The 24,662-nt window shown below is 38.6% G+C and overlaps 1 protein-coding gene across 2 annotated transcripts in view; it reads right to left on the bottom strand.

Moving 5' to 3' along the window:
• LOC139761310 (tetratricopeptide repeat protein 37) overlaps positions 1 to 24,662 on the bottom strand; it is a 64,603-nt gene that overhangs the window by 10,021 nt on the left and 29,920 nt on the right. For both annotated transcript variants that reach the window (XM_071685363.1, XM_071685362.1), the window contains exons 15-22: positions 24,197 to 24,429; positions 22,909 to 23,093; positions 17,934 to 18,145; positions 14,198 to 14,318; positions 9,961 to 10,114; positions 6,462 to 6,615; positions 2,130 to 2,304; positions 1,442 to 1,651 (exon numbers count right to left, since the gene is read on the bottom strand). In XM_071685363.1, the coding sequence (XP_071541464.1) occupies positions 1,442 to 1,651; positions 2,130 to 2,304; positions 6,462 to 6,615; positions 9,961 to 10,114; positions 14,198 to 14,318; positions 17,934 to 18,145; positions 22,909 to 23,093; positions 24,197 to 24,429 (1,444 nt within the window). The remainder of the gene's footprint in view (positions 1 to 1,441; positions 1,652 to 2,129; positions 2,305 to 6,461; positions 6,616 to 9,960; positions 10,115 to 14,197; positions 14,319 to 17,933; positions 18,146 to 22,908; positions 23,094 to 24,196; positions 24,430 to 24,662) is intronic.

The raw sequence follows: 24,662 nt of genomic DNA, 5'->3' as shown, positions 1-24,662 counted from the left end.
GAAATAAAAAGAGCGTGGTTGAGAGAGCAGAAGAGGGTGTTTTGAAATGGTTTGGGCACATGGAGAGAATGAGTGAGGAAAGATTGACCAAGAGGATATATGTGTCGGAGGTGGAGGGAACGAGGAGAAGAGGGAGACCAAATTGGAGGTGGAAAGATGGAGTGAAAAAGATTTTGTGTGATCGGGGCCTGAACATGCAGGAGGGTGAAAGGAGGGCAAGGAATAGAGTGAATTGGAGCGATGTGGTATACAGGGGTTGACGTGCTGTCAGTGGATTGAATCAAGGCATGTGAAGCGTCTGGGGTAAACCATGGAAAGCTGTGTAGGTATGTATATTTGCGTGTGTGGACGTGTGTATGTACGTGTGTATGGGGGTTGGGCCATTTCTTTCGTCTGTTTCCTCGCGCTACCTCGCAAACGCGGGAGACAGCGACAAAGTATAAAAAAAAAAAAAAAAAAAAAAAAAAAAAAAAAAAAAAAAAAAGTTAAATGTGATGTTATATCCTCATGAGTAAGAAGAGCTAACTTATTTTAATCCCAGTAATGGCATAATGAAATATAATTAGCAAAGACAGAGGTCTATCTATTTATCTATGTCCCTGATACCTGTTCCCTTTGGGAACTCCCTCAAAAGGGTGGCCATGGCAAAAGAGTCTTCTAACTGGTGAACTCTAGTGCTGCTTCATGAGTATGAAGAGCTAACTTTTTTTAATCACAGTGATGGCGTAATAAAATATAATTAGCAAAGACAGAAGTCTATCTATGTCTCTGATACCTGTTCCCTTTGGGAAATCCCTGAAAGGGGTGGCCATGGCAAAAGAGTCTTCTAACTGTTGAACTCTAGTGCTACTTCTTCGACCTTTGTGCCTCACCATTAACGAACCATTGACAGAGGGCAACTCTAGTGCAGTGTTTTCAGAGGACCCTACCTAATTTTTCCACTAACTACCTCTACCTAATGTATCTACCTAATGTTCCAATCTACTACTTGAACCTAACACTACCAAAGAATGTTCCTACCTACTACTTCTACCAAAGGTTTCCATCTAATCCTCCTGTCTAATGTTCCTACTTATTACTTCTATCTATTTCTCTAACCATTTTGCTAAAAGACACCAACGTACGGCACTCACCGCAGGAAAACCCAAAGTTATGAAGAATGAGTTGTTTGAGTTAAGTGTTGTAAAATGCTATGTGTGACAAGGAGAGACTGCATGTTTGTGGACAGAAAGCCAGCAGTCCAAGTGTGGGTGAGGCAGAAAGAAAATACGGCTAGCTGGATCTGAGGAGTGCAACTGTACAACCACTCAAATGCTGGCTCACTAAGCAGCAGTAACTAAACCTCCCAATACTCAGGCCAGTGGTACCAGGAATACACCTCCCTGGTCAGTGGCAGCCTACTGACTACTATAAGTTAACAAAGATACTATATAAAACTCACCTTAGCAATAGTTTTCTGAATTCCTGCTACTTGGGCAAGTTTGGTTGCTGCAGCAGCGCAAGTAGCAGCAGCTGCACACTGATTAGTAACTTTTCTGCATGCCGATGTTGTGGTAAGGAGATGACGAGCTAGTGAGCGCCACAATGGAGCACTTGACGGATGCTGATGTATGCAGCGACTTAAGATTAACTTTGCCTCTTTTGTGTTTCCCTGAAAGATAAAGTTTATGTTAAATTAAGTAAATAATCGCCTTAAAAAGTACAGAAACAAATTTAATACTCAAAATCTGAAATTGTAAAATGGTTACAGGGATCCCACACCATAAATACCAATGTAGTTTTAATAATTCCATGTTTGCTTCTGCAATGGATGACACTGATAAGTCATCCATTAATAAAACTTATAAATACCAGTGAGAATTATCAATAATGCACAGGCATCATCTACTATCAATGTTATGTTGCCTTTCCAGAGCTCAGAGGAAAAAGGTGCATTTTGATTCTTCCATAAAGCAAACAAGTCAGAAAAATTCCACTAAGATGTTTGAAAATTTGTTTTTCACTCTTATGATTCCTCAGTGCTACCTTATTCCTGATATCTTAAAACCAAATACTGTCTTTATTGCAAAAATCTGCTTTCATCTTACCCTCGCAACAGTCTTTATTGCATAAATCTGCTTTCATCTTACCCTCGCAGTGGCTTCTGCAGCTTTCAAAAAAGCCACATGGTGGAGGTGTTCTTCATTATGTTCATGTGGAGCAAGCTCTGCCAAAGCAGCACTGGTGAGCACAGCATCATCAGAAATTAGGCCCATGGCTGCAAGTGCCAAGAGTCCATGTACCGAGGCACCTCTCAGCTGCGACCTATCAAAACACTGATATTGTACATCAACTGTTTACATGAAAATAATGGATATTATTAGTTTAACATCGAATGACTAATTTTGGCCCTGACTCTCCTGTCCAATTTAAGAAGCTGTTCCACAAAACCACATGATTATCTACATTTACCTACAAAAATACTGTGCCATCAACCAGCTAATCATGGCTTCATATATGTAGGTATTGAAAAGTGAAAAACATTTTCCCTCCAAGATTTTTCCCCCCTTTCTGTGAACATGAGATATATTCCACGGGAATATAAGGGGCAAGACTTTTTCATTTTTCATACGGACTGATATGACATAGGCAAAAAATGCACTAATCAAGGCCTCTTCAGATGATAAATAAAAGTAAAAGAAAAAAATAAATCAGGACTACAAAGGTGGTTGCAGACTGATTCTTAAAGGCAGAAAGGTTATATGAAGAGGGAAAGACAAAAGAAAGAAGACAATTCAATAGCTCAGTTGTTCAAGAGAAAGAAGAAAACACCATAACAGCTACAAACATCATAAAAGCCAATCATTAAATGACTGGTCTCCACACAGAAACTCTGGGAATCAGCAGCCAAATGAATGCCATGGGTCTGAACCCTAGGGGTGGGGTCACATGAAAACAGCTGATGAGAGCAATGGCTAAAATAATAACTACAGAATAGATAAAGAACAACACTGTAGAATATGGAAAGAAAAAGTTGAAGAAAGATGATGCCAGAGAATTAATGAATAGAAAAGCTTCTGATTCCACCCGAGTTAATTAGGAGGTAGAGGATGAGCCAACCCCAACGTGACAGCAATATTCCATACCCAGGCAAATAGATATGGAATACCTGCTCACAATAAAAATAATTATAGCACTTATACAAATCTCTCAGCTTTGGGAAGACTTAGTGATGTTATTCATGTGAGGTTTCCTGGATAGAGTAGAGAATAGGGTATTCCCAACATGTTTATATGTCAAAGAACTGAATTTTGGCATTTTGAAACAGAATAGATGGGAATGAATAATTCTTAAGTAAAGAAATAGGGAGAAATTGCATTTTAGCACTATTAACTTTAACAAACATTCATTCTTCCTGATTCCAAGATTCTGCACAGGTCTGATCTGAGAGTAGAAATATGATGCCCTCACCTCTCTGTATCTCCGACACCCATTCCCTCTGGGAATTTCCTCAAGCAGGTGTCTCACCCTTAACATGCCACTAGCAGAGGGCATCTCTAGTGCAGTGTTTTCAGAGATCACTACCTAATGTTCCTACAAACTACATCTACCAAATGTGTCTATCTAATGTTCCTGACAAATATTCCAACCTACTACTTCTACCCAATCCTCCCAGTTAATGTTCCTACCTACTCCTACCTAATGTTTCTACCTATTAAATGCTCTTGTCTAATGTTCCTAACAACTACTTCTATCTATTGCACATACCATTTTGCCAAAAGGCAGAGCTAGCACATAGCACTCACCGCAGGAAAATTTAGTTACTAAGAATGAGGTATGCGAGTTGAGTATTGTCAAGTGCTGTGACAAGGAGAGACTGTATGTTTGCAGGTGAAGAAGAAAGAATTATGGTAAGTACAAAAAAGTGGACTAATATTGAAGAAAGGAGGGGAGAAAAAGTAAGCTGAAATATGTAAAGCCAAATCATCACATAAGAGTAAGCAGGGTTAGAAGAGTGGAGATCATCTAATAAGAGAATAATAGAGAGTAGACGAGAGGACAGAACCCTGAATAACACCATAGATGAAAGGATAGGAGGGAAAGTCACTGTTATAATGACTAAAGCAGTGGAACAGCCAGAGAAGAAACTATGCATATGAGAACAGACAAAAGTGAAACCAAGGGAAAGGAGTTTTAGAAAACAGACTTATGTCACACCATCAAATGCTTTGGAGAAGTCAAGGGCTACAATATAATGTTTCACCTTAACCCCTGTGAAAGGAAGACCAGACTTCAGTATCTTTGTGTTAGACTGCACTTCTGTTGAGGGAGGGACAGAGTGGGGGTGTGGATGACGAATCTCACAACTCACAACAAGCAGGGATAGAGGAAATTTGTTTATTTCCTATTGAACTTGTTTTCACAGTTCTACTGTTGGTAGTGAGCAATATGACTAATTTAAATCCCTGCATTGTACAATCTAAAAAATGACTGGTGTCACACTATACTCATATTTTATACATAGGCACAGGACTAGTTGTAAATAATGCAACTATTTATGAATATCACATTACAAAGGGAGACTGGCTGGCATGTGTAAGAAGGATATCAGACATGATACTTCTTCTGAAATACTCAAGCTCTTTACATATCATCTACTACCAAGTCCTATATCACCCCAGGATTATTTAATCAGAAAATCTGGCACAGTCATTATGTAATCTTCACATGAACAAAAAATGCCAAGATGAGGGTGGTTAGTGTGGCCTCCAGTGCTGGCCTCCTATTCCTTAAGTAATCCCACTAATATCACTTTATATAAGTCATATTTCTATCATTTTTCATTTTCTTCACTAACTGAAACATCATAAAGCTCCTCCTCTTCACTTGGTGCATCCAATAATCTAAGTATTTTCTGCATGGTCATTGTGACTGCATGACCTGCAAGTCAACAACTGCATGTGATTGTATGTGTACTGAACAGAGCAATTTTTTTCCCCATGTTTTCCTGATAATTGAAGAGACCTCCATAGGTTAACAGTGACCCAATAATTCAACTGGATGTTTAAACATGAGCAAGAAAGTTTAAATCATCATATGAAGATGGAAACCCACCTCTATAAGATTGTCCAATGATGACAAGAGCTATTTAAGAGTTAACTATTTTCCATTCCATACCTGTAATTAACAATGCAATTTTACAGATAACCTAAGAAAGTAGGATAAAATCAAATATAAATGTGTAATTACAGTGTTAACATTTGCTTGGCCCAAGCACAAACCATTTGCAGTACAGTATAATCTTTAACTTACCAAAATATTTAACTTTTTTTTCTACATTGATCTTCACATAGTTCCCTTCAAAAATGTCTCGACTAATTCATAAACAAATAACAGAAAACATCCAGAACATAAATGCATAATCATTGCTCAGTTACAAAATTTATGAATTTTTGACTCATGCTTTCCATTTATTATCTTCTATGCATAAAAACATATCTCCCTTTTTTTCTACACTACGCTGAATTATACACAGTTTCCTTCAGGTTTTTTTCAAACATAAATGCCATCTTCTCCCTCAGCAAAATAATGTCAGGAACAGATGAAGAAAGGCCTCATCCACTCGCATCCATTCTCTAGCTGTCATATGTATTGCACCTTCAAAAATGTCTTACATTACCTTGCCTTAGCAAGGTAATGTCAGGAACAATTGAAGAAAGGCCTCATCCACTCACATCCATTCTCTAGCTGTCATACGTAATGCAACTTCAAAAATGTCTTACCAAATTCATAAACCCAAAAGGACTGATATACCAACAAAAACAATGGGGATATTGGGAAAAGGTGAAAGAAAATGTCTGGATGAACCACCCAGGCCACCAGTATGGAAGGCCTGCGCTGGAATGCATGTCACCTGGAACTTAACCTCTATCGACAGAAGTGTTAAAAGAGTCAACCAATTAGCATTCAGCTTTCTGAAAGATACGCTGCACAGTGGACAAATACTCCATAATCCAGAATAACCCTTACCTCTCCCTCACTCTATGTAGCCTGGACACCCAGCAGATCTTCAAAAAGTCTCTACTAACGAGTAATGTGGGTACCAGTAGTCAAGGCTTGGAAATAATTACTCTGTTCCTAATGCTACCTCGCTAACGCGGGAAATGGCGAATAGTTTAAAAGAAAGAAAAGAAAGTATATACTAATATAAACATGAATGTATCCATTCTCTTTAGTCTTTAAATCACTTCATAATCATCACTAAGTAAAAAAAGTTTAAAAACCTTACATATACTGACAAGCTCTTAACAAATTTAGCTGCTACATTCATCATATCTCAGATAATCATTATAATAAAACATAACCTAATTTTGGCATAAAAGCTAATTTCTCTTCAGAACTTGATATAACTTCTCAGACCTACTTGGAAGTCACCGACACCAATGTAGGACAGGTTAAAGCAACACAAGCATATACCATACCCTTGGAACAGCAACTTTTTAGCTTCAGCTTGGTTCTGGAACTTGTACTGTAAGGATGCCAAAGCAACAAGTATGTGTGATTTCTGGGTATCATCAGGAGCCAACCAGTGAAGGGCAGCAGTATAGCTGTTGTAAGCATCCTCAAACTTTCCCGCTAAAACAGAAGAAAATAAGTCAGTGATCATTGGAAAAAATAAGAATAATAACAAATATAAGCATTCATGAAAAAAGTACCTTAATATATAATAATATTTTTGATAATGCAAGAAATTCCATGAAAGATCTTTGTAAATATCCATTTAATCTTTTAAATGCAGACATATGCAATGAAATATATGCATCTTAGCTTCCTGCTCTTCATACTTGGCCATCTATTCTACATCCATCTTTCATGTGTAAAAATGTGAAAAGACTGTATCCTTTAGGCATACAATTGTACATATTCACTTTGGGTAAATGTAAAGAAATGAGGATGGGACATACTTAAAAAGCTCAATAATATAATAAAGGTAATAAACTGCATTATAACAAACCTGTCACAAGAATATCACCCCTGGAAAACTGTAAATAATACAAACTGTATGCTGACAAATATCAAAATTGCATTTGTCTGCTGATATTATCAAAATCACATTTAAGTAAATGAACTGTAAAATGTTCAGCAAACTATTCACAGAATATACTAAACCGAAAATAGAACATTTTTCTCAAGTTTGATTGCTATGCTTAAATAAGCACAAAAAAATAATAGAAAAGGTCCAATGGACTTTACAAAAGAAGCCTAGTGGCCACAACACTAATTTCATGGTATTGCAATTGATGAATGAAATGTGGTAAGTGAAGAAACTGTGAATGCCGACAGTGGAAGAATGTTAAAATATTGCATGTAAACAAAGAAAGTTAAAGAGATGGAACCTGCAACTGTACAACTTCCTCCCATATCATACAAAGAGATAAGTACATTTATGACAAAACTTCAGTACAGTGTATGGATGAAGATATTTACAAGGAAACAGACGAAAGAATGGCCCAACCCACCAACATACACATGTATATACATACACGTCCACACAAGCACATATACATACCTATACATCTCAATGTGTACATATATATAGATAGACAGACATATACATATTGGAAAGGATCAAAATTTTGTGCATGATCAAGATATTACTATGAGTTCACATCTCCCTTTCCACATCCAGGCCCCACAAAACTTTCAATAGTTAACCCCAGACACTTCACATGCCCTGGTTCAATCCATTGACAGCACGTCGACCCCGGTATACCACATCATTCCAATTCACTCTACTCCTTGCACACCTTTCACCCTCCTGCATGTTCAGCCCCTGATCGCTCAAAATCTTTTTCACTCCATCCTTCCACCTCCAATTTGGTCTCCCACTTCTTGTTCCCTCCACCTCTGACACATATATCCTCTTTGTCAATCTTTCCTTACTCATTCTCTCCACATGACCAAACCATTTCAATACACCCTCTTCTGCTCTCTCAACCACACTCTTTATATTACCACACATCTCCCTTACCCTTTCATTACTTACTCGATCAAACCACCTCACACCACATATTGTCCTCAAACATCTCATTTCCAACACATCCACCCTCCTCCACAAAACCCTATCTATAGCCCAGGCCTCACAACCACATAACATTGTTGGAACCATTATTCCTTCAAACATACCCATTTTTGCTTTCTGAGATAATGTTCTCAACTTCCACACATTCTTCAACACTCCCAGAACCTTTGCCCCCTCCCCCACCCTGTGACTAACTTCCACTTCCATGGTTCCATCCACTGCCAAATCCACTCCCAGATATCTAAAACACTTCACTTCCACCAGTTTTTCTCCATTCAAACTTATCTCCCAACTGACTTGTCCCTCAACCCTACTGTACCTAATAACCTTGCTCTTATTCACATTTACTCAGCTTTTTTCTTTCACACACTTTACCAAACTCAGTTACCAACTTCTGCAGTTTCTCACCCAAATCAGAGAGGATCACTGCTTTGTTTTCTCCATGCACAAAAAAATATCATTTTCTTTTTTCTATACTTGATCGCCATTTCCCACACCAGTAAGGTAGTGCCAAGAAACAGACAAAGAAAGACCCATCCACTCATATACACACATGTATACATACATGCCCACATATGTACATATACATACATATACATATCAACATATACATTTTTTTTTTTTTTTTTTTTTTTTTTGCTTTGTCGCTGTCTCCCGCGTTTGCGAGGTAGCGCAAGGAAACAGACGAAAGAAATGGCCCAAACCACCCCCATACACATGTATATACATACGTCCACACACGCAAATATACATACCTACACAGCTTTCCATGGTTTACCCCAGACGCTTCACATGCCCTGATTCAATCCACTGACAGCACGTCAACCCCGGTATACCACATCGCTCCAACTCACTCTATTCCTTGCCCTCCTTTCACCCTCCTGCATATTCAGGCCCCGATCACACAAAATCTTTTTCACTCCATCTTTCCACCTCCAATTTGGTCTCCCTCTTCTCCTCGTTCCCTCCACCTCTGACACATATATCCTCTTGGTCAATCTTTCCTCACTCATTCTCTCCATGTGACCAAACCATTTCAAAACACCCTCCTCTGCTCTCTCAACCACGCTCTTTTTATTTCCACACATCTCTCTTACCCTTACGTTACTTACTCGATCAAACCACCTCACACCACACATTGTCCTCAAACATCTCATTTCCAGCACATCCATCCTCCTGCGCACAACTCTATCCATAGTCCACGCCTCGCAACCATACAACATTGTTGGAACCACTATTCCTTCAAACATACCCATTTTTGCTCTCCGAGATAACGTTCTCGACTTCCACACATTCTTCAAGGCTCCCAGAATTTTCGCCCCCTCCCCCACCCTATGATCCACTTCCGCTTCCATGGTTCCATATACATATGTACATAAATATACATACATATACATATATACTAATGTAAATATTCATACTCACTTACCTTCATCGATTCCCGGCGCCACCCTGTCCATCAGGAAATAGCATCACTACCCCTTGCATCAGCAAGGTAGCACCAGGAAAACAGACAAAACAGGCCACATTCATTCATACTATGTCTCTAGCTGTCATGCGTAATGCACCAAAACCACAGCTCCCTATCAACATCCAGGCCCTATAGACCTTTCCATGGTTTACCCCAGACATTTCACATATATACACGTGTACATGCATATATGAATATGTGTATGTGAGCAGATGTGTCTTTCCTCATCTGTTTCCTGGTGCTACCTTGCTAATGCAGGAAATGGCAATCAAGTAAAGAAAAAAATAAGGTTATTAAGATTATAACTTTCAAGCTACTATCATAAAGAAAGTAAAGAGCTCTTTAAAATCAACAAAAATCAAGAAACACATTAGAAAATAAGTGAAAATACAGAATATAAGAAAAGTACATTATAAATAACACCTACCTTTCAAACTTGCAAGAGCAAGACCACACTGAGTAAAGTAATCTGGATTTTTGATGGACTTATACTGCAACATAGCCTCCTCAACCTTTCCTTGGGCAGTATACGTTCTACCAAGGTTGCAGCGGACCCCATCTAGAATCTCCAATTTTTCAGGCTTTGGGAATTGAAAAATTTCTTTTAAGAGCAATTCATAAAATATAATCAATTCAATTAATCAATCTACTATGATGAATCAATAACCATCAGTCTATTCATGTGAGACACAAAAGATATGATACTATATTAACAGTGTGACAGCTACAGAACCAAATTTAGGAATTTGATCGAAAACTTTAACTGTTATTCACAAACCTATACACTGCTATTGCTCTGGTACCTAGATATGAACTATAGCAATGAATGCCATAATATCAAGTATATGGTTGTTTATTAAAAACAATGAAAACTACCTCCTCAATGTCAGTGACCCAAGTCACTGAAACCACAGCTCGATCCACAACCAGGCCCCATAAACCTTTCCATTGTTTTCCCTGGATGCTTCATATGCCCTGGTTCAGACCACTGACAGCACATCAACCCCTGTATATCACATCATTCCAATGCACTCTATCCCATGCATACCTTTCATCCTCCTGCATCTTCAGGCCCTGATTTATCAAAAAAAATCACTCCATCCTTCCACATCCAATTTGGTCTCCTGATTCACCTTGTTCCCTTCACTTCTGAAACATGTGTCCTCTATGTCAACCTTTCCTCCCTCATTCTCTCTGTATATCCAAACCATTTCAGTACATCCTCTTCAGCTTTCTTAACCACACTCATTTTAGAATCACAATTCTCTTTTACCCTTTCATTACTTAATCGATGAAACCACCTTACACCACATACTCTCCAAAATCATTTTATTTTCAACAGATCCACCCTCCTCTGCACAGTCTTATCTATAGCCCATGCTTTGCATCCATACAGTATTGTAGGGACTACTATTTCTTCAAACATACCCAATTTTGCCTTCCCAGATAACATTCTCTCTTTCCACACATTCTTCAGTGCTCAACTGAACCTTCGCCCCCTCCCCCACCATATTACTAACTTCCACTTTCATGGTTCCATTCGCTGCCATGTCCACTCTCAGATATTCAAACATTTCAATTCTTCTAAGTTTTCTCCATTCAACCTCACATCCAAAGTAACATGTCCATCAATCCTGCTGAACTTAATAACCTTGCTTTTATTCACATTCACTCAACTTTCTCCAATCACACACTCCTCCAAATTCAGTCACCAACTTTTGAAATTTCTCACTTGAATCTAGCACCAGTGTTGCATCATCTGCAAACAACTGACTCACATCCCTGGCCCTCTCCACAAGACTTGCATTCATCTCCCTCACCACCCCATCTATAAACAAATTGAACAAGAATAGTCACATCACATTTATTGATATATGAAAGGCTTTCACAACATCCAATAGATATCCACATATCCTTAACACATCCAATAAGCTATTCCAATCTCAACTCTGTAATACACTTTCTCCAGATCCATTAAAGCTGCATACAACTTCTTACCTTTTGCTAAATACAATTCTACAGTCATCTTCACCACAAAAATCTGATCCTCACATCCCTACCTTTTTTGAAAACTCCCTTATTCCTCACCTAACCAACATTCAGTCCCATCCATCACTCTATCAATGAACATTCTTGTATAAACTTTCCTTCGTATAATTAATAGGCTTATTCCTCTGTAATTGCTACATATATCCATAGTACCTTTTCCTCTGAATTAAGGAACATTAATAGCTTTCACCTAATCCTCAGGCACGACCTACTGTTTCCATGCTAAATTACATCACAGGTGCATCTACTTTATCACACTTTCTTCTCCACAGCTCAGTGCATCAGCCATAATACCGTCCACTTCAAGTGCTTTTCTTACCTTCAGCCTCATTATCCCTCTTTCTACCTCCCATTCTGCTACATCCTCCATACTCATGCATGTACTAACTGCTGCTTCACCTTCTCACACATTCATCAGTTCTTCAAAATACTCTTTCCATCTTCCTTTCACTTCCTCCTTCTGATTTAGCAACTCCCCTTCTTTACTTCTAACATTAACATTTCCACTTTTACAATTTCTTAATTTCCTCAAACTTTTTGGCAGACTCTCTTCCAAAATCTCTGTCTGCTCTTTCTTTGCTTTCCACTGTCAGCTTCTTAACATTCTGGTTACACATATTCTTACCTCCTTCTTTGCTGAACTTTCATTGGTACATTCCTTTTTCAATCTACCATATACCTTTTGTTTCTCTTCTACAGCATTTCTAATCTCTTCTGTCCACCATGCATTTCCCCTTTTATTCATGACCTTGTATCTAACTATTAATTCTACAACCTTTAATAGTCTTTCTCTAAACATTCTAAACATCTCATTCATACAATACTGCATCCCTACGTTCACTCCACTTCCATCTAAACTTTTGGTTATCCTCTTTTGATAATCCTTCCTACAATTTTTTCTGATTTATCTTCTTGCTTGCCAATACTTTTACCTCTCCATTCTTCCTCATACCATACCTCCACTTTTCCCTGATTCTAATCCCCACATGAAGAGCAAAACGGTAAAAGTCCCTAAAGGATCCTATCACAACTCTAGCACCTAGCATGGCCTTTTTGAATCTTTCATCCACTGCCACAGAGACAAACAAATCCTTTTCCTTTTTTCTTCCGTTATTTCTCATCAATGTATTCCTGTGGATCATCCTGTGCTGAAAAACAGTGTTTGCAAGGAATAAACACCTCTCAGCACAGACATCCACAAGATAACTTCCATTCCCATTTACTCCAAGCACTCCCCATTTACCAACTTTCTTGACAATTTCATCACATCCAACTTTCACGTTCCCATCACCCATTCCAACCATGTTTCTCTCATTCTCAAAACCGTTTATGTAGGCATTCAAATATCTCCAGAAATGCTTAATTTCATCCTTACCTTGCACAGTCTTAATACTCACAGGCACATATACACATATCCATACATACTTCATAATTCCAATATTTCCTTTCACCCACATTATTTTTTATCCACTTCATCCATACAGTGTAACACCCTCCCACGCTCTCAGTGACAACATAAGTGCACATCATTCTTTCCCTATTCCCTGACAATTTTCAGAACAACCAGATGATATAAAATCAAGTCAAGCAAAAAAATTTTTAAAAAAGATGTAAGGAAGTGCTTTCATTGTATAAAAGTGGTGGAGGAAAGGAAATGAATGACTGAAGACATGGTTAGTGCACACATCATTAAGAAACTTAGGAAGTTGTATGACAGAGAACGTTCAAGAGATTGGGCCCCATGAGTGCAAAACTCCCTCCCTTCATGGTACAAAAAGGTAATTACAAATGGGTAACGAGAGATTTCATGACAGTAATGTATCAAAACAAAAAATTAACATAGCACATGATGTTAGACAGTTTATGGTATACTCTAAGTTTAACATACTTCGGCTTCTAATCATCTCATAATCCTTAAAGGATATATCATTGTTATTCTCTTCTTCTACATTGAACTTTATAGGATAAGACAAGTTATTCAAGCTTGTCACAAACATATAAATCTGAATGGACTGAACAAAAACAGATGATACCATAAACATAACTGAACCTTTTTTTAATAAACTAGTTTCTGAATGTTCCACATACAAGTTAGCAAGTACAGGCTAGAAGGGATTACACATAGCAATGCCAAACCTCTGAGTAAAATATTTACCATTAAAAGTGAATGATGAGTTATCTAGAAACAGTTTAATCAATCTGACAATCTTACTACCAGAAATTCCACCATCATTTGAATCAATAATAACCTCTGGAAGAAAACTCAAAAGCTGTCTATGAGAGAGTTTCAGTGTTAAGTTTCTCTTCTCTAATATTCCCTCTCACAATGCACATTTCGTGAGGTTGCTTAAAATGTTATCAGAATCTGTTGCAGCTGTAAGTGTCACTGGGAAGAAAGGGTGGACTAGCCATTGTTTTATGGTGGATTATGTAAAGTGGTTAGTTTCTCACTAATTTTTGAGTAATAGTTCATGAGCATGTTTGTGTGTTCTTTTGGAGGTAGGATACTATTGGTTTGGGGTAAGGGTGCTTCATGTGTTGGTTGGGAAAATGTTTAAGCAAAAGTTTTGGCCTTTAATCTAGCATACAATGAAATATGAAATTATCTGAGTTACCTGATCTTCTTTAAGAGAATATAGTGCCATTTTGTAAGCTCTGGCTGCTGACTGGTACAGTCCCATCATCTCCAGAGTTAAGCCAGCCATGTTCAGCGCCACAACATCCTCCTCCTTTTCCCTGTAAAGTCAAAAGAATATCTATATATCAAACAATCCAGTGTGTTTTGCAATGCAATCCAAGAAAACTATTTTGATGAAAGAATTAAACTAGCATTACAGTAACAGAAGAGTATAATGGAATCATTGAAGGAACTGGCTGTGAAAAAAATTATTGAAAAAACCTGTCTTCATGTAAATCTTGGATTGTTATTGCACGAAACTTGAGAGTAGTGTATAAATTCAAGGTGAGCTAAAGCAAGAAAGAAAGAAAAAAGATCTATCTCAGTTGACATTCAAAACTTGTTTGACAGTTTCCCTGTGCTGCCCACACCATAATACACTACCCCAGTGATTTACAGCAACTTTACTCTCACAAGTCAAGGCTTCCTGGCTCCATCCCTTTGAAATGTATATAATTTGTTTTTGACTCATTTATCCAGTGAACAAATGGGCTTTACCTGAACCATGCTGGTCAGTGATTTGGCAGGGAAAACTTACTTAAGGAGTTAACAGAAACCAAGGAACTCCTGCAGATGTCAAGTTAAGTGCTGAAGTACTTAACTTTTTTGGATATGCCCTATACACAATTAGCAAAACAGGATGAGCAGTGGACTTAGGTGCCTCGTGCATTACCATTTTGGGTGCAAGGCACGGTGGATGTACCTATACATCTCAACGTATACATATATATACACACAGAGACATATACATATATACACATGTACATAATTCATACTGTCTGCCTTTATTCATTCCCAGTGCCACCCCGCCACACATGAAATAACAAACCCCTCCCCCCTCCTGTGTGTGAGGTAGTGCTAGGAAAAGACAACAAAGGCCACATTCATTCACAATCAGTCTCTAGCTGTCATGTAATAATGCACCGAAACCACAGCTCCCTTTCCACATCCAGGCCCCACAGAACTTTCCATGCTTTACCCCAGATGCTTCACATGCCCTGGTTCAATCCATTGACAGCACGTCGACCCCAGTATACCACATCGTTCCAATTCACTCTATTCCTGGCACACCTTTCACCCTCCTGCATGTTCAGGCCCCGATCACTCAAAATCTTTTTCATTCCATCTTTCCACCCCCAATTTGGTCTCCCACTTCTCCTTGTTCCCTCCACCTCCGACACATATATCCTCTTGGTTAATCTTTCTTCACTCATTCTCTCTATGAGACCAAACCATTTCAAAACACCCTCTTCTGCTCTCTCAACCACACTCTTTTTATTACCACACATCTCTCTTACCCTTACATTAATTACTTGATCAAACCACCTCACACCACATATTGTCCTCAAACATCTCATTTCCAGCACATCCACCCTCTTCCACACAACTCTATCCATAGCCCACGCCTCGCAACCATATAACATTGTTGGAACCACTATTCCTTCAAACATACCCATTTTTGGTTTCCAAGATAATGTTCTCAACTTCCAAACATTCTTCAACGCTCCCAGAATGTTTGCCCCCTCCCTAACCCTATGATTCACTTCCACTTCCATGGTTCCATCCACTGCCAAATCCACTCCCAGATATCTAAAACACTTCACTTCCTCCAGTTTTTCTCCATTTAAACTTACCTCCCAATTGACTTGACCCTCAACCCTACTGTACCTAATGACCTTGCTCTTATTCACATTTACTCTCAGCTTTCTTCTTTCACACACTTTACCAAACTCAGTCACCAGCTTCTGCAGCTTCTCATCCAAATCAGCCACCACCGCTGTATCATCAGCGAACAACAACTGAATCACTTCCAAAGCCCTCTCATCCACAATAGACTGCATACTTGCCTCTCTCTCCAAAACTCTTGCATTCAACTCCCTAACAACCCCATCCATAAACAAATTAAACAACCATGGAGACATCACACACCCCTGCCGCAAACCTACATTCACTGAGAACCAATCACTTTCCTCTCTTCCTACACATACACATGCCTTACATCCACGATAAAAACTTTTCACTGCTTCTAACAACTTGCCTCCCACACCATATATTCTTAATACCTTCCACAGAGCATCTCTATCAACTCTACCATATGCCTTCTCCAGATCCATATATGCTACATACAAATCCATTTGCTTTTCTAAGTATTTCTCACATACATTCTTCAAAGCCAACACCTGATCCACACATCTTCTACCACTTCTGAAACCACAGTGCTCTCCCTCAATCTGATGCTCTGTACATGCCTTCACCCCCTCAATCAATACCTTCCCATATAATTTCCCACGAATACTCAACAAACTTGTACCTGGATCAAAGTACATTTGCTAAATAGAAAATTACACAAACTGTTTAACAGTGCAGATGAGGAGGGTAAGCAATCCATTTGGAAGTGGTGGAAGAATCATAACAAAATGAATCCTTTGGAAAACATCACTATTTTCTGACAGGAAGTCACACCCATGACAGTGAACACTGTCCGTGGTGATGTGCACCTCAAGTGTGTACATGGTTTGTCAGGCTTGGGTAGGCAAAAATAATGCCCTACATCTTGCACCAATTGTTACCTGCCAACAATACTGACTTTTAAGAACTTGAATAACAAGATTAATCTCATCCATATTTTTTCCTTAAAAGAATATTATCATCTTACCTTTTCAAATGATATGGCTTCAGCTGAGGCATGCTTTTAACAAAGCTTGTTGGAAACTATAAAAAAGTAATGGTAAAGTGAATAAGACATGTGAGACACTGTAGACAAGCAAAGACATGTGGGTATTGTGTCAAGGAATAAAAAGAAGTGCTTTGAAGTGGTTGGAAATACTGAGAGGATAGACGATAAAAGATGGTGCAAATGATATACAAAAGTACGAAAGAGGCAATTACAGCAAGATGAAGACAGCATTCTAGAAGAGGAAAGTGATAGGTGTATATCAGAACGGAGCTTGCTTGGGAGGTGTGACTGAGTAGAGAAGCCTGAAAAATCTTCTGTCTTGGCCACATTCCAAGGACGATAGTTCCAGGGGAAAATGAAGCATCATAAACAGAGATAGATGGATACCTCCAGAACATTGAAGAACAAGATTAATCTCATCATATTTTTTCTTTAAAAGAACATCATCATCTTACCTTTCCAACTGATGTGGCTTCAGCTGGGGCATACTTTTGCCAAAGTTATGTTGAATACTATAAAAAAGTAGTGGTAAAGTATATAAGACATGGTAGTATAGTGTCAAAGATAAGTACAAATGAGTATCTTAAAGTGGTCTGGAGATATTGAGAGGATACATGATAAAGAACTGGTGAAGATGATATACAGAAGAAAGGCAGGGAAAATTTGGGTGAGGTGGAGACAACATCCAAGGAGGGGAAAGCGATAAGTGTGAATCAGAAAGCAGATTTCTCGTGAGGTGCGACTGAATCAAGAAACCTGAACACTTCTGTTTTGGTCACCTTCCAAGGAAGAGAGTTCCAAGGAAGAATGAAGCATCATAAACAGAGATTGATAGATCTCTACAAAACACACATTGCTGTCTCCTGTATTCGTCTTCAATGCTGTGTATCTCATCCGACAAATAATCAAACAAGTAAATTTCACATAACAATGAACAAGTATCAATTCAACAATGAACTCAGGCTTACTTGACTATATGTTCAGAACATAAACTCACCGAGTATAAAATACCAAAGAGTCAGTTGCAGTTGGCAGTGCCTGTCTGATGGCCTGCTGAGTCCACTGGCTATTCTGTTTGCTAGGATCACAAGCTAACTGGGTTACATGGTGGGCATACCCCATGCAACTCTCAACTTGAATACCAAGTAAAGTTGTATGACGGAAAAGATCGTATGCTTCAATGTGGCCCACACTCTCAGCAACAAGAGCCTAAATAAAGAATTAATAAAAAATTTTGACAAAAATTATCTATGGCAGAAAACTATTTCATTACAAGGATAACTACATCACATTACAAAATCCATCTATACAAATCTGAAGACTTACTTTTAGTTTCTGATATTAGATAAGAATAATGACTGCTAAAGAAAAGAAACAGAAAATTCTGCATTTATGACTTTTTTCAAATAAAAAAGTAGCTTTCAAGATACAGAAGATAACTGAAGTGGGTGCAAAAACAATCTTCTTTTCTACAATTTCTCAATAGTCACATAATGATTATGCTTAATAAAAAAAATTAACATGATCTTATTTTCTTTTTTTTTTTTTTTTTTTTGCTTTGTCGCTGTCTCCCGCGTTTGCGAGGTAGCGCAAGGAAACAGACAAAAGAAATGGCCCAACCCACCCCCATACACATGTATATACATACATCCACACACGCAAATATACATACCTACACAACTTTCCATGGTTTACCCCAGGCGCTTCACATGCCTTGATTCAATCCACTGACAGCACGTCAACCCCAGTATACCACATCGCTCCAATTCACTCTATTCCTTGCCCTCCTTTCACCCTCCTGCATGTTCAGGCCCCGATCACACAAAATCTTTTTCACTCCATCTTTCCACCTCCAATTTGGTCTCCCTCTTCTCCTCGTTCCCTCCACCTCCGACATATATATCCTCTTGGTCAATCTTTCCTCACTCATTCTCTCCATGTGCCCAAACCATTTCAAAACACCCTCTTCTGCTCTCTCAACCACGCTCTTTTTATTTCCACACATCTCTCTTACCCTTACGTTACTTACTCGATCAAACCACCTCACACCACACATTGTCCTCAAACATCTCATTTCCAGCACATCCATCCTCCTGCACACAACTCTATCCATAGCCCACGCCTCACAACCATACAACATTGTTGGAACCACTATTCCTTCAAACATACCCATTTTTGCTTTCCGAGATAATGTTCTCGACTTCCACACATTCTTCAAGGCTCCCAGAATTTTCGCCCCCTCCCCCACCCTATGATCCACTTCCACTTCCATGGTTCCATCCGCTGCCAGATCCACTCCCAGATATCTAAAACACTTCACTTCCTCCAGTTTTTCTCCATTCAAACTCACCTCCCAATTGACTTGACCCTCAACCCTACTGTACCTAATAACCTTGCTCTTATTCACATTTACTCTTAACTTTCTTCTTTCACACACTTTACCAAACTCAGTCACCAGCTTCTGCAGTTTCTCACATGAATCAGCCACCAGCGCTGTATCATCAGCGAACAACAACTGACTCACTTCCCAAGCTCTCTCATCCCCAACAGACTTCATACTTGCCCCTCTTTCCAAAACTCTTGCATTCACCTCCCTAACAACCCCATCCATAAACAGATTAAACAACCATGGAGACATCACACACCCCTGCCGCAAACCTACATTCACTGAGAACCAATCACTTTCCTCTCTTCCTACACGTACACATGCCTTACATCCTCGATAAAAACTTTTCACTGCTTCTAACAACTTTCCTCCCACACCATATATTCTTAATACCTTCCACAGAGCATCTCTATCAACTCTATCATATGCCTTCTCCAGATCCATAAATGCTACATACAAATCCATTTGCTTTTCTAAGTATTTCTCACATACATTCTTCAAAGCAAACACCTGATCCACACATCCTCTACCACTTCTGAAACCACACTGCTCTTCCCCAATCTGATGCTCTGTACATGCCTTCACCCTCTCAATCAATACCCTCCCATATAATTTACCAGGAATACTCAACAAACTTATACCTCTGTAATTTGAGCACTCACTCTTATCCCCTTTGCCTTTGTACAATGGCACTATGCACGCATTTTGCCAATCCTCAGGCACCTCACCGTGAGTCATACATACATTAAATAACCTTACCAACCAGTCAACAATACAGTCACCCCCTTTTTTAATAGATTCCACTGCAATACCATCCAAACCTGCTGCCTTGCCGGCTTTCATCTTCCGCAAAGCTTTTACTACCTCTTCTCTGTTTACCAAATCATTTTCCCTAACCCTCTCACTTTGCACACCACCTCGACCAAAACACCCTATATCTGCCACTCTATCATCAAACACATTCAACAAACCTTCAAAATACTCACTCCATCTCCTTCTCACATCACCACTACTTGTTATCACCTCCCCATTAGCGCCCTTCACTGAAGTTCCCATTTGCTCCCTTGTCTTACGCACTTTATTTACCTCCTTCCAGAACATCTTTTTATTCTCCCTAAAATTTAATGATACTCTCCCACCCCAACTCTCATTTGCCCTTTTTTTCACCTCTTGCACCTTTCTCTTGACCTCCTGTCTCTTTCTTTTATACGTCTCCCACTCAACTGCATTTTTTCCCTGCAAAAATCGTCCAAATGCCTCTCTCTTCTCTTTCACTAATACTCTTACTTCTTCATCCCACCACTCACTACCCTTTCTAATCAACCCACCTCCCACTCTTCTCATGCCTCAAGCATCTTTTGCGCAATCCATCACTGATTCCCTAAATACATCCCATTCCTCCCCCACTCCCCTTACTTCCATTGTTCTCACCTTTTTCCATTCTGTACTCAGTCTCTCCTGGTATTTCCTCACACAAGTCTCCTTCCCAAGCTCACTTACTCTCACCACCCTCTTCACCCCAACATTCACTCTTTTTTTCTGAAAACCCATACAAATCTTCACCTTAGCCTCCACAAGATAATGATCAGACATCCCTCCAGTTGCATCTCTCAGCACATTAACATCCAAAAGTCTCTCTTTCGTGCGCCTGTCAATTAACACGTAATCCAGTAACGCTCTCTGGCCATCTGTCCTACTTACATAAGTATACTTATGTATATCTCGCTTTTTAAACCAGGTATTCCCAATCATCAGTCCTTTTTCAGCACATAAATCTACAAGCTCTTCACCATTTCCATTTACAACACTGAACACCCCATGTATACCAATTATTCCCTCAACTGCCACATTACTCACCTTTGCATTCAAATCACCCATCACTATAACCCGGTCTCGTGCATCAAAACCACTAACACACTCATTCAGCTGCTCCCAAAACACTTGCCTCTCATGATCTTTCTTCTCATGCCCAGGTGCATATGCACCAATAATCACCCATCTCTCTCCATCAACTTTCAGTTTTACCCATATTAATCGAGAATTTACTTTCTTACATTCTATCACGTACTCCCACAACTCCTGTTTCAGGAGTACTGCTACTCCTTCCCTTGCTCTTGTCCTCTCACTAACCCCTGACTTTACTCCCAAGACATTCCCAAACCACTCTTCCCCTTCACCCTTGAGCTTCGTTTCACTCAGAGCCAAAACATCCAGGTTCCTTTCCTCAAACATACTACCTATCTCTCCTTTTTTCACATCTTGGTTACATCCACACACATTTAGGCACCCCAATCTGAGCCTTCGAGGAGTATGAGCACTCCCCGCGTGACTCCTTCTTCTGTTTCCCATTTTAGAAAGTTAAAAAATACAAGGAGGGGAGGATTTCTGGCCCCCCGCTCCCGTCCCCTCTAGTCGCTTTCTACGACACGCGAGGAATGCGTGGGAAGTATTCTTTCACCCCTATCCCCAGGGATAATATACATATATATATATACACATACACACACATACACACACACACGCACATATACACACACACACACATACATATATATACATATGAAAAATGTAAGAAACAATTTAGAAAACTGAAACTTCTAGCTTGAAATGAAAAGAAAAAATGAATGTCACATAATGGTTCAACCTCTGGCTATGGAAAAAGGAAATGTTTAATTTATTTACACAATAGTCAATAGTAGTTTTCATCAATTTAACAACTGTATCAATAAGCTTCAATGTCTAAGCTACATTTTTTCCAATTTCACTATTTTCTTGTCAAAGCACCATGTATGAAAACTATCACTCCAGTAACACAACTATAAACATTTACTTCCCCTTTAAAAAAGTTCTGGGGAAGTCTGTCTCGATACACTGCGGGACACTACCACCTGACGAGGTTTGTGTTGCAATGGTTTTTGATTCACAAACGTAGTAGCATCACTGGTGGCCAAGGTAGATCCATTGGCGAAGAGGAGCTCATGAAACATTTTCATTCGACGAAATTCAATTTTTTCTTTCATACATTTCTTTTTCATATCAAAATATGGCAGTGTATAGAATACCCTTCTCCATGCAATCTAGTTACCATATATACAATGAAATATCAATAACCTAACTATTGGGTGCCAAATCATCTGAAAAATACTACAAATATGACTTTTGTTATTAAAGGAAAAAGCTTAGATGACAAAGATTTATGAACAATATTAATGAATATTAACTTCAAAAGTCATTGCAAAGTATATCATTACCAAAATATTCATAAAAATATCCAAATATCTTTTAAATATCTTCAATACTGAGTAATTCATAATGATTCTGCTGCCACACAATTCAAATAACATAATATATTGCAAATGCCTTCAGTCAGGTGCTTTTAGTCTAACTGTTTTCACTTAGTAATCTCTCACTCTCTGCTGAATATCAAAACTTTCTATATGTTTGCATGTATCTTTACAAACTTGCCTATACATTTGGCACATACATGACAGCATTGTAAGCAGTGCATAATTCATGCAGAAAAGTCAAATCTGTTACATATCACAAACATGATAAATCAATGTAATGGAAAGACTATGTATTTTACCTGTCCAACCCAGCATGTAACAAACAAAGGATCCAAAGACTGAGCTTGAGAGAACGCTTCGTGAGCAAGATGAATCTCGCCCTGAACCAAGTAGAATGCCCCAAGGTGAGACCATACAACCGCATTTGGCTGGCACTCGCAGGATTTGATTAGAGCATGCTGGGCTAATGCATACTCACCAACCACTGCATGATATATATTTGAATTAGTTAAAAAAACTACATCTTAAACAAATAAAACCACAAAAGTAGCTTCTGTGGCTACAGAGATTATGTTCACATTTGTTGCAAAACTTTAAAAGAACTAAAGAACTTCTCATCTCATATTGCATCATTTCTTATCAATACTTTCAAAATGAAAATAAAGTGAGCAAACCAGGAATATGAAGCAAGAGCAGTAAAGTTAAGACTGATAAAAATTAATGAAAATCTAATGGGAAAAAACAAACCATCATGGCAGGAAATAAATAAAATTAGAAGAGAGGTATGTGTAAGAAGTGACAGTGCACTGGATATGTTGAGGAGAATGCTAATGATAGTTTGTAACAGATGGGGAGAGCATTAAAAAATGATCGGAAATGACAGTAAAGGGGATATTTATCAGTGCATCAGAATTACAGATAAAGAGAAAGAGGTAGAGATATGTGGGAGAGGATGACACTACAGAGGAAACAAACAGAGAAATAATGCACTTAAAGAATAAAAAAGTTGGGAGCACTAATGAAATGGTGAAAGAAAGGCACAGAAATCAAAAGATATTAAAACAGGAGTAAGAAAATCAATAAAACTCATAAAGAATGGAAAAGCTGGGGGTACAGATGAAGTGATAGGTGATGAGTTGGTGAAGATTAAGTAAAACTGTTGTTGAGTGGATCCGGAGAGTGCGCATGGAAGCATGGATGAGCAGTCAAGTTGATGATGACTGAATGAAAGCAGTAACTGTTCCACTTTACAATTGAAACAGGATCAAAGGGGACAGTAAGAATAATATAAGAATGTTGGATAAATGAGAATATAAGAATTACATAAGTCTCCTTAGCATAATTAATCAGTTGAATGGAAGAATGTGATTGATAATGTTAAAATGATCAGAAGACATCTTGCTGATCAAAGACAAGATCAGTTCAGGAGAGAGAGAGGATTTGCATCAAGGCAAAATCTCATTCCAGGTACTGTAAAATTTTAGGTATGTATTTTCTCTCTTATTCTTTATCATTAAAAACATACAAGCTTGTACATAAAAAAAAATCTCCATTTTTCTAATGATATTTTTTCCCCAGAATTCTTACTTTTATGAGAAGCTACAATGCCAAGTGAGTTCCAAGTTTTCCCATTTGCAGGATCCAATGTGAGGCTCTTTCTTAATGCCATGAGAGAACGCTCCATCAGGTTTCTGGTATTAGCCTCATTCCCCTCCGTTGTGCTTCTCTCTAAGATCATGCCCTGATGATATGTATTCACTCCTAAATCATACCAAAGTGCTCCATCATCTTTACTTATTTGAAGAGCCAAGCCATAACATCTGAAACAGGGAAAAATTAAAAGAATGTACAATTTGAAGAGCTAACCCATAACATCTGAAAGAGAAAATAAATGACAATGTATGAAAGTGGCTGTTATGTGTAATTCATATATTTGCACATTACAGTTTCTGTGCATGAAATACAGATAATATAGTATATGAACTGTTTGCACAGTGAAGTAGGACTGCAATGGAACAAGATCACTATATAAGCATCATGATCTAACAAGACA

This window comes from Panulirus ornatus, chromosome 40, assembly GCF_036320965.1.
Source record: "Panulirus ornatus isolate Po-2019 chromosome 40, ASM3632096v1, whole genome shotgun sequence".
NCBI lineage: Eukaryota > Metazoa > Arthropoda > Malacostraca > Decapoda > Palinuridae > Panulirus > Panulirus ornatus.
Note: the sequence above shows the minus strand (reverse complement) of the source record. Positions and strands in the feature narration are given on the sequence as shown.